Below are 12,323 nucleotides of genomic sequence, written 5' to 3'. Positions count from 1 at the left end.
ACCTGATCTAAACAAGAACCTGGTATCTATCTCAGCGATGGAGGACAAAGGATTCGAGGTGGCATTCATCAATGGGAAGGTACCTGTGTGGAAGAAAAATTTCAAAGATGCATTTACACTTGGCTTCAAGGTTGATAGCTCATATCAAGTTGGAGGAAGCCCATTGGGAGCTATGTCTTGCAACACATCACTTCAATCTGAATTATGGCATCGGAGGTTTGCTCATCTACATTATAAGGCTCTACCCGATATAAGGAAGATGATGACATGTATGCCTGAATTTAAAGTAGAACATGAAGGTGTTTGTCAAGGGTGTGCCAAAGGAAAGCATACAAGGGTACCATTCCCCTCAAGTGATAGCAAGACTACTAACATATTGCAATTGATTCATTATGATATTTCTGGTGCAATGCTCGTGAACTCATTAGGAGGATATTTTTATTATGCTATCTTTATGGATGATTTCTCTTGCAAGGCTTGGATATATTTCTTGAAGAAGAAGGACGAAGTATTCTCATGGTTCCGTTTTTTCAAAGCTTTGGTCGAAAATCAAACCGGGAAGAAGATCAAAATATTGAGGACCGATAATGGAACCAAATATGAATCAAATGGGTTCAAAAATTACTGTAGAGAAGCTGGCATTAAGAGGGAGACTACTACCGCATATACTCCTGAGCAAAATGGTATTGCTGAAAGGAAGAACCATTCTATCATAGAAGCCACTCTTGCCATGCTTCATGATTAAAGCCCTCCAAGGTTCTTATGGGCCGAAGCTACAAACATTGCCGTGTATCTTCAAAATAGAGGCCCTCATCAAGCGTTGAACTCCAAAACTCCTGAAGAAGTTTTCATTGATAAGAAACCTGATGTTTCTCACTTTAGAATTTTTGGTAGTCCGTATATTTTCATGTGCCGAAAGAAAAGAGAAGCAAATTGGGTGCTTCTGGGAAGAAAGGAACATTTGTGGGCTACAATGAAACTTCTAAGGCATATAGAATCTATGTGCCTGGTCAAAGAGAAGTGGAGATAAGTCATGATGTCACCTTCGATGAGGATGTTTCCCTTGGGAAGATTAGTAACCTTCCTCTTCCAAGGAAGGACAAAGAAGCAGATTCAGGAAAGTAGGGAGAATCGCAGGATGAGTCGATGCCCGATGTTGAAGGACCAATGGATCCCATTGATCCACCCCCTCATGAGCCCTCCTCCTCAAAAAGGAGACCCTCATGGCTTAGGGAGACTCTCGAAGATGTCGAGAGACATGTTGCACCTAGGGGGACATTTCGTGAAAGCAAGAAGCCGAATAGGTACCAAGGGTACTTAACTGCAATGAGCACCATTGTTCAATCTGAGCCTTGCACATTCAAAGAAGCTGCCAAACACCAAGTTTGGAAGGATGCAATGAACAAAGAGTATGAGTCGATTATGAAGAATGATGTCTAGGATGTGGTTCCTAGACCCAAGGACAAATCCGTTGTCACCTCGAAATGGCTCTACAAGATCAAGCATGGAGCTGATGGAAGTGTTGAAAAGTTCAAGGCTAGATTCGTTGCTCGAGGCTTCTCTCAAAAGGAAGGTGTAGATTATGATGAGATATTTGCATCGGTTGCCTGCTACACCACCATCCTTTCGATCATTGCCCTCGTTGCCTCACAAGGATGGAATCTACACCAGATGGATGTCAAGAATGTCTTCTTGCATGGTTCACTTAAGGAGGAAGTCTATGTAGAACAACCTGAGGGGTTCGAAGTTCAACATCGTCAAACACATGTATGCAAGTTGAAGAAATCCCTTTGTGGGTTGAAGCAAGGACCCTGGGCTTGGTATGAGAGGATCGATAGTTATCTAATGAAGCTGGGAATCACAAGAAGTGAAGCTGATCCAAACCTTTATTTTAAGGTTGAGAATGATAGACCTCTCATCTTGGTACTCTATGTGGACGATCTCTTTCTAACTAGTGCAGACACTCTTATTCATCAATGTAAGAGGGAGTTGGCTTCTGAATTCGAGATGAAGGACCTAGGAATGATGCATCACTTCCTCGGGTTGGAGGTCTGGCAAAAGCCAGATGAGATTTTCCTTTCTCAAGGAAAATATATTGTGAAGATACTTGAAATATTTGGGATGGTGGACTGCAAGTCCGTGACTACTCCGATGGAACTTAACTTCAAGAAGTTATGCGGAAGTGTTGTTGGACCCGATTTGGGAAATCCTTCTGAGTATCGTCAACTCATGGGGGCCCTGATGTTCTTGATGAACTCCCATTCGGACATATGTTTTACAGTGAATACATTGAGTCAGTTTATGGTCGAGCCTCATCACATACATTGGATTGCTGCCAAGAATCTCTTGGGATATCTTCGGGGCAAAATCAGCTATGGACTGAGATACATTGTCGGGAATGTGAGGCTCCATGGTTACTCTGATGCAGACTAGGCTGGCGGTGTGGTGGATCGTAAAAGCACATTCGGATGTTGCTTCTCTCTAGGTTTTACTTCGATATCATGGATGAGCAAGAAGCAGAAGTCGGTTGCCTTGAGCATCGCTGAAGTTGAATACATTGTAGCTAGTTCAGCCTCCTGTGAAGCTGCTTGGTTGAGGAAGCTCTTTAGTGAGCTGTTTGGTTGAGGAAGCTCTTTAATGAGTTGTTTGGACATGTGTTGGATACCACCGTGATCTTCTGCGACAACTAGAGTGGGATTCGTCTTTCGGAGAATCCCGTGTTTCATGACCGCTCCAAGCATATTGATATCAGGTACCACTTTATCGGGATATGGTACAACGGGAAGCAACAAGGCTCCAACACATTGGGACTGATGATCAGGTTGCCGATATTCTTACGAAGCCCCTGGGGAAGGTCAAATTCTTAACCTTTCGTGAACGACTTGGAGTCGTGGAGAGACCCTCTTATGAGGGTCTCGTATGAGATGGATGTTGAGCTCTGGGAGCTCCGGGGGGCTTGGGGTGCTTCTTGGAGGGATGAGCAACCATAAGGTGAGTGGCTCACCTCCCCTGATGGTGCGCGATTTACCGGGTGAGTGGTTCACCTTCCCTTGTGATACGCCATGGTGACATATGCATAGGTTGAGTTGTTCACCTTCTCCTATGGCATATGAGAAAGATGAGTGGTTCACCTTCTCCTACTGGCACATCCTATCCATGTAGTCCGGGACTCATGGAAAGTACCTATCATTTGGCCAATGAGTAAGGAAATGAGGATAGGGACCATAGTACTACCGATGGACACATCGTGTACTATCGTACTCCCTATGCTAGGATGTTGATATTGATCTGGGATCAATGGAAACTGACTTTGGGTCAACTAAGAGTGGTATGACACACTCCCTATTATTGGAGGCTAACTTTGGGTCAGTGGAGAATGGTATGATACATTCTCGATGATTTCTTCTTTCTTCATGGTTCAGGAGAGCAAAGACAGTGATGGTACAGATTGTCAGACAATTTGGCAGGTGATGTTCTCCCTAGTTGAGAGGGAGTGTTAATTTTGGAAACTAGGGCCAAACTTCACCATGGACAACTCATATGAGGAAGCTCATATTTTTATTAGATTCCTCTCTCTGAGAGGTGTAGGATTGATCTAAAGATCATCCCATTCTGACATGCACAAATGGAATTATTAATTTATTTTGATTATGGACAAATTGTCAAGGTCAGCCAACAAACTCATGTAGGCTCAGAAGCCTAACAGTGATGTCTATTCATCCTCAACGTTTGCATATTTGGACACTTCATTCACTCACACATCTCTCTTGATTGGGTACAGATTTATGAGGCTTCTCTCTCTCTCCACACGTGCAAAGAAGGGACTGTTCTTTTGTTGTCCCTACATTTACCAGCATTGATTGAAAATTGCAGAAGGTTGTTTTGACCAGCGTTGACCATCTTTGACTGTGGTTTTGTGTGGGGGATTTTTGTTTGGGCAGGCCGCAGTTCTAAGAATGAAATCTGAGGCGGTTTGACCTTTGTTTGACTAGTGTTGACTATGTTAGGGTTTGCTGCAGCATTGACTTTTGTTGACTAGTTTTGACTGGACTTTTTCAAACTGTTTTTGGGCTGATTTGACTTTTTGTTGGAGGTCGAGTTGATTGGGTTTGACCGAGCTGAATTGGAGGAAGAATTATACCCTGTTGACCAACGTTGACTTTCTCGTTAGGGCTTTCTATTTCTGTTGTTTTACTGATCAAATTTCTCTGTGATTGGGCAAGTGAATATTGTATATTGTACTCTCTCTCTCTGTGCTGAACTTTTGAAGAATTATAAGAAGAATTGATCAAGGGTTTCCCCACATTGGGGTTTGTCCCGGCTGGTGCCATATCTTGTGTCCTCTTGTCTTGGATTGTCTTCTATTGTTATTGTTTATGTTCTATCTGCATTTTACTATCATGATGATGTGACTGCTAAACTGGATATTGATATTGGGCTAATAAAGAAATTGAAGTAAAATTTCTCGAAGCATAAAACATACCATTGTCATAAAAAATTAACAATTTTTGGCATATAGTGATTTCTTTTTGCCACCCTGTTTTTCCCACATGGTAGTCTTGAATTTTTCAAGCACCCATTTTTTTATATTTCATCTCTAAAATTAAGACAATCTTGCAAATTAATTCCCCATTTGTCCATCCACTTGTTATTTTGCTTCCTCCAAGTTTTATTCCTATGCTTTAGCTCCTCTACAACAATAGTAAGTTCAATAGAAATGTTATTTCCAATGATGAATATAAATGGATTAGTGCCCTTGTTTTAAAAATTTATTTGTTCTATTGATATTATATGTTGATGATGCCCACTTTATTCTAATGTATTCCACTACCATTATTTCAATGGAATTTTAGTAAACAATTAGTTGCCTTGGCATTACATTTGTGTAAATCATTTGTTAGGATTCAAAAGGTCTATCCTTGGAAATGCTAATATTGTCCATTAGATATTAAGGATAATAATGGTTGTGATTGTCCTTTATTGTTTTCTCCTAATCATCTAAAGTCTTAGCAATGCACCTTGGTGAGACCTTCTTGATCTTTGGAGATTGATATGCTCATTGACACTGCTAGAAGACAACTCCTTTGTTGGACAATCTAGTGGACCCCAATCTTCTATTTTGAACCAACATGTGCACATATTATATACAATGAAGACTACATATAAGGTGCATTACCTCTAGCATGCAATGATTACTAATAGTAATTCTTATTTTCTTGATGGTAGATCCACCAAATGATGTCTAGAAAGGGTCAACTACCTATCTTGAAGGATTCCTTAATCCAAACACACAATGTTGAGTCCTTTACATTGATTGGATTAAGTCTTAAAATATGCAGAGCTAGCAATTCAAGATGCCTAAACCTAGAAATATCCACAAATCTCCTGAATTAGGTGCTTAGTATCCAATTCTAGGTTTTGAAATCCACTTGGATTGGTTGTTTAGAGACCCAAACATACCTAGTCATACCCTCTTTATTTAAAAATTTAGTAGAGTAATGATCCACATTTTATGAGTGAGAGTCTTCTATTTGGTTTTGTTAGCAGCACCTTAGCCCTCCCAAATGCACACTTGAGTCATTGAGACTACACGACAATGCCATTCTTCTATGATATTTCAACAAACCCATGCTCAAAGTGAGCCAACAACAACACCCAAGTATGTATATCATATTCTTATTGACATTTTACATGCACATGTATTTTGGAATATTTGTATAAATAAAATAAAATATCCAAATTTTTCTTAAGGGGCAAAAAATAAGTGTGACTAAGGCTTTAATGTGCTTGCATAGTTCTAGACTAAAATAGGCCACTTTCTAGTGTTGTGTAGATAATGAATTTCAAGGATTGATGTGAATACTCCTAGTTTAGGAATGATCAGGAGGAATGCCTTGTCAAGATAAGATTTTCACCAAACAATCTTCTTGGATATTTTCATCTATTATCGCTTTTTTTTGTCTTGTTTGACTATTTCTTTCCATTCATGTCTTACGTTTAGGCACATAAGTGGTGTGTTTGTATCACTTGAATATCTACTCTCCCAAGAAATTGAATTGGTGGACTCTAGCTTTGAGGTTCATATCGTCATTCATATTTTAGGACATACTATTCCCACATTCAGGTGTAGAATTGTTATGTTATCACCCTTCCCTTGTTTGACCCCATCTTAGAGAGGGAGGGGATTATTGTTGAATAAACATATTCCTCATGGCTTGGACCTAAACTTTCGCTAGGTATAAGTAGGTAATGAATGGGAGAAATCTATATAGAAATGGAGAGTCCTTGACTAAAGCCATGGTGATTATCTTCATGTTTTTTAACAATTCTTGTTACCTCTTATTTTTCTTTCCCATCAAGGTTTATAAAGTAAGATGAGACTAGGCACAATCATTTTCATTATCTATATGGAAGGCAAGACAGATTGTATCCCCTTAAGCTTAAGCTTATGTAGTAAGGGTAAATGTAGTAAGCTTATGTAATTTGTCAATTTTTATCATATATTTTTTGGTAAGGGTAAATGTTTTTATCTATAGTAAGTCATGAACCCCAATTCTACCTAATGTAAAGCAGGAGTCTATGATTACTACGATTTGTACTTGGTTTTTTATTGTGATGATGCCCTGTCTCAATCACTTGGCCGTATCTCAATAGGTAGTTAAATCTTTATAATAATACTAAAGTAACATTTATCTATTTGTATTGTGTGAAATGTAAAAAATGATATACTATTCATAAAATTGTGTTGAATTTATCATATATTCAATGAAAGCTGATTATATGACTTTGTTTTCCTTAAAAGGAAAACAATTTTATTAAGGTATGAATTTGCAATTTTGTGTGGCTCTCTATCAATCCTCACTTCCTCATTCTTTGAAAAAATCTACTTGCTCATTTGTATACCCTCTTTATATTCAAATGCATGAGTTTTGAACTCTGGCTAACTATGTTTTTCCAAGTAAACGAATTATATGTCACATTTTATAATAACTCTAAATATTCTTTTAAAATTTGAATTACTGTTATTCTTTATATAATTTAACACTAGATATAAAATTTAAATTGAAATCTACTTATATGAAATATAGCTTAGAGGTAGCATTTGTACTATTATCTATTTATTGAACTATCATCGACATAATTGTTACACATGTTTAATTTACATTATTGTTATCTGATGCTTCTTAGACTTATCTCTTATAGCTTATTGTAATGCTAGATATACAATTTAAGTTGAAGGCTAATGAGATAAATATGACTTCTATGTGGCATTTGTATTGAATTATCTATTTGTTGTGTTGTATGAACATAATTATTACGCATGTCTAATTTGCATTACTAATATGTCATGCTTCTTTAATTTTATCTTTTATAGATGACCGGTGCAACACTTTTTAATCTATCCCTTTTGACTTCCGACATGTGGGCAGTACTCATCCGCATATTTTTCTATCATAAAGCAGTGAGTAAAATTGTATTCCATTTGTGTCAATGTTAAGGTTAATCACATGCATTAAAGTTGTATATAAGATACATTGCCACGGTGTACATTTATATGTAAAGTGTCCAAAAGCTTATTCAAGACCATATGTTTTGTTGATGTAGGTTGATTGGTTATATTACGTTGCTTTTGCAGTTGTTGTTGTGGGCCTTACCATCTATTCGTTCTAGTAATTGCTGAAACTATTCTCTCACTTTTTCTTTTAAATAAAAATAACTTTTCAAAGACATTTTAATATGTAAAAGTGAGTAAAATCCTTTTTCTCCTATGTGAATATGGTAAGGTCTAACATGTGCTCTTTATTTGTGCAGTAGCGACAAAGTGACCACTATTGTGATTGAAAATGGTCCAAATGAAACCATACCATACACACAGCTCAATGAAGAGAGAGAGCCTAATATACCAGGCATAATTGTAACTCCCTCATGATTAGAAAATCACGCTCTGTAGCATTTTGCTTCTCTCCTCCATCGTTATTTTTTTAAGCATTCATTCTTTGAAGAAATTTATTACAAGAATATTATAATGAAATTTTCGTTTTAATTTTTTCTCTGTTCTATTAAGATTGTAAAATAATAAGCTACACCTAAAATTAGAAGGAAAAATAAAAAATTTACTACTTTGAAAAAATGAATTTAAAGAAAACGTTTGAACTTATAAGTACAAGAAAATACATTAAGAAAATTGTAAAGAAATGTTCTCAATTGTCGTTACAATGAGAAGAGAAGCAATAAGTTTGGAATGATACTTTAGATTCAAGTTAGTTACATCGTTTTAGAAAAAAATAAACAAATTTGGAATATACAAAATATAATATAGAAATAATAAGAGAACTTTTGAACTTATAACTGCAGGACAATATATTAAGAAAACTATAAGAAAATGTTCTCGATTATAGCTATAAGAGAAACAATGAGTTTGGAATGATGCTTTAGATCCAAGTGAGTTACATCATTTTAGAGAACTAAAAATTTGACCCAAAAGCATTGAGGATAACTCCTTAAACAACATAGCCTTAAAACTCTCTTAAAAATTGGGATCCTCATAATATGTTATTGCATCTTACTTTCCAAAGCACATTTATAGAAATCACCTTGACATAGTGTCAAACTCCTAACAAATTATTTTCATCCAAAGGCATACAATCATTAAGGATGGGGGATTTTGAATTCAAAGGCTTTAACATACCTACTGAAATCTCATTTGCATCTAGGAGTAGAAGCCTACAACAACACCTCCACTTCCATCCGCGTGCTTAATGATAAAAAAATTGTGTTTCCAAATATCAAATTTGATCAAAACCAAAGGCTTTCACCTCTTGCAAAAATGAACATCCAAAATATGCTTACACAAGAAGTTCTTAACCATTGATTTTTAGTTAGGCAGGGTCAACGTCCTAATGTTCCATGCTAGATGATTCAACTTCATTATAATGGGACATCATAGCCACCAAACAACTGAATTTTTTTTGCTAACTAATATAACACCACATGGGGAAGCAACTTTAGTTGTAACCTCCTTGTAGGATTCACCTCATGGCCCATGGGGCATTGACCTCCCCCTTATTAGCCATTGATTATCTCAAAACACAATTTTTTGCATTGACATCCTTACTCTTTATTTTACATGATATAAGTTTCAAATTCATTAGCATGGGACGTCATAGCCACCAAAAAACCAAAAATATGTTGCTAATTAATATAAACACCAAATGGGGAAACAACTTTAGTTGTAACCTCCTTGTAGGATTTACCCCATTGTCCATGGGACATTGATCTCCTCCTTACTAGTCATTGATCTTCTCAAAACAATTTTTATAGATTTACATCCTTCGTCTTGATGTCGCTATGCTTAACAAGCCACTTTGAATTAGTAAATTGAGAATGAAAGTCTATGCCCCCTAAATAATTTGACTATTTAATACCTTTATCACTCAGACTTTCAACCAAAGAGTGATCAATCATAAGAGGCAACATTGCCAGCAAATTTCCTTTCGTTTCTTCTATTTTATCCACATTCTCTTGATTAGCTATTGGGGCTCTAGATTCTTCTTTCTCTTGCTTTCTTAATAGGATAAGATTTGATAATGATCAAGGATATAATGAACAAAACATGCATCTGGATAGTTTAGATATCATTCCTTATAAAGCACCTCTCTTCCACACATGATGAGTTGGACATGCTTGTGGAATTTCTTAGCAACATCTTGTTCAATGCGCACCTAAGGGATTTCTTTAAAGTAGCATTCTTGAGGTTGATTGCCAATATCTTACCAATACCTTACCAATTTACAATAATATTCATTACAAACAACTCAGTAGTTGTGTGCATGCTTGTGAATTCCATCCAAAGTGGAATTTGGATTTACTAAGGTCCTTGGGGTCAGTTGTCTGATGGAACATACATTAGAGAGTTTGAAATATTCCAAGTTCCATTATGGAGAATGGTTTGAATGTCTTGAATAGGTTTTAAAATCCACGCCACATGATATCCCAAACCCATGAAGTTTTTATGCAATATCCTTGTCATTCTGATTTAAGCTATACAAATTTAAAAATTAATGTTCAGAGGGTATTGTTACTAAAATGAGAATTATCTCTCTCATTTTAGGTATTTTAGTATTTAAAAAAAATATTAGATCTTCATCTGGCACACACTTGACCTTTGCTTCATACTCCTCCATGTCCATATAGGTAGCATCCTTTAAGTTACTATTACCACAAAATCTAGCAGGCCTGACGTAAAGCCTCACTAGGCAATGCAGGTCTTATGACAACAATGAGATTAACCACCATTGTCACCTCAACAATATTTCTCCTATTGGTATGTGGTTTTATGTTACCCCCACAAGGGAGGCTTTTCTAACAAGACTCTTAGAGATTAGATGACTAGGTTTTCATGCCAAATGGCTCTTTAAGGAGCTTGGAGATGAATCACCTAGAAAATTCTTCAGGAAAGGAGGGCTGAAGGGTGATTAGAGTCTAATGGTTACAAGATAAGTTACCGAAAAATCCTTGCAAGCCCATATAAGAGTTACAAATGTTCAAGTACTTTTTCCACCAACCCTAAGAGACTAAAGAAAAACTATTATAAGCTAGGATATTTGTGATATGCATATTTACAACATGCAAAAGCACATAACAAAAAAGAAATAATCTATAAGTGTTGGAAATAATACTGAGAGGGGGGTGAATCAGTATTATCAGATCTATAATTTTATTTTCCCAAACAGATTTATATACGCCACTTCAGTGAAGTGAACTAGCTTATACACGTGATTGTACTTAAAGCAACCAGCGTATATGCAGAGAACTTTTGATTTAGACAATTTATCATGTATTGAGCTTAAACCAGTATATCAGAGATTTATTAGACAATTCAGTAAAAGCAGAATAAGGCATCACACATAAGCAACACACATGAACACCAAGATATAAGGTGGAAACCGAATGTGGGTAAAAACCACCTGCTGCTTTCGTCTCTCTCTTCTTTTTAATAATAAGAAAATCTGTTTACAATCTTGTACTAGTGCAGACTTATACCAATACACAGGCACCCACCTGCAAAAGGCTACAACCTTCTCTCGTTCTCCAGCTACTACTGGAAGGGAGCTACAACCCCTAGCTCTTATACTAGCCATTATGTTTACTAATACGTAGGTGCCAGCGTACAGAAAACTCCACTCTTCCACTAGAGACCACATTTCATGATTTTTTAGACTGCATACTCTTGGAATACAACACGACAATCTGAAGGCCACGTTTCATCCAATTTTCATACTAGACCCATCAACAACATTGAAACTCAGAAAATCAGAACTGCAATACTACCATCTACATCTGCATCAACCAATCACTGAAACCCAATCATCATTTTATGAATCAGCCACAACTAAATCAATCAATCACTTGATCACCCATCATCACTAAATCACAATCAATCTGCATTCAAAACACTGTCATCAGAATACAGTCACCAGAACACAAAGAAAAACCCAGAACTCTGCAATAGCAAACAGAAACAACTGAAACTTTAAACATCAGACTTCATAAGTTATACGCTTCTTCCATGTGTTGAACCTGTGTGTATACGCACTTTTAGCAAAGGAAACCAACGTATAGATCTGCAAATTCAAATTTATGATGTATGTGCTACTTTGATATGCTGAACCAGCGTGTATACGCCCTTTTACTAAGGCGAGCCTGCGTACAGATCTGTGAATGATAACTTAAGCATTACAACTATTCCAAACTTCAGTCATACCCAGATCTTCACATTTACAAAATAAAACATGCGTCAGTATTCAGATTTAGACTGTTCAAGATCAAAACACATAATGATAATACTCTTAAGCCTTTATGATCCTGATCCATCAACCTTCATCAGCCTTATAGGTGCATCCTTAGATCAGATCAAGCAAACCATCAGAAGCTCATTAACCTGCATATATGATTCAACACTTCATAAGATATTCAGATCCTTGCACCACTTGGCCTAATGATCTTCTCCTCTTTATATAGTTTTAGGCCTTTCTCAATACCATGGACCAAAACTACTTAGGACCAAATACCTCGGACCAATTACCTTGGGTCAAATACCTTGGACCAAAAACTTTGTTTTCCCACAATATACACACTTTTCCTTCTGTGAAAGTGCGTGTGTACATATATGCTCCTTTTGTTCAGTAAACCTGCATGTATACACAGCTTGGTCAAGGTGAACCTACGTATACCTCTATTTCTTCATTTTTTGTAGTTTGAACTGTAATTCATTGTTGTTGACATGTTGCACTGTGATCTTTCATCTGAGTGAGTTGCCATCA

The 12,323-nt window shown here is 36.8% G+C and overlaps 1 protein-coding gene across 3 annotated transcripts in view; it reads left to right on the top strand.

Moving 5' to 3' along the window:
* Positions 1–12,323, top strand: part of LOC149220105 (uncharacterized) — a 520,911-nt gene that overhangs the window by 407,749 nt on the left and 100,839 nt on the right. For 2 of the 3 annotated variants that reach the window (XM_089382729.1, XM_089382728.1), the window contains 3 exons: positions 7,376–7,462; positions 7,606–7,670; positions 7,813–7,907. In XM_089382729.1, coding sequence (XP_089238855.1) covers positions 7,376–7,462; positions 7,606–7,670; positions 7,813–7,907 — 247 coding nt within the window. Of the gene's footprint in view, positions 1–7,375; positions 7,463–7,605; positions 7,671–7,812; positions 7,908–12,323 lie in introns of those variants that run through there. The other variant, XM_089382730.1, reaches the window with a different exon arrangement.

Source organism: Pinus tabuliformis, chromosome Q (assembly GCF_031772625.1).
Source record: "Pinus tabuliformis cultivar Carrire ecotype Pingquan chromosome Q, CPIR1, whole genome shotgun sequence".
Taxonomy (NCBI): domain Eukaryota; kingdom Viridiplantae; phylum Streptophyta; class Pinopsida; order Pinales; family Pinaceae; genus Pinus; species Pinus tabuliformis.
This window is presented reverse-complemented; position numbering and strand designations above follow the sequence as displayed.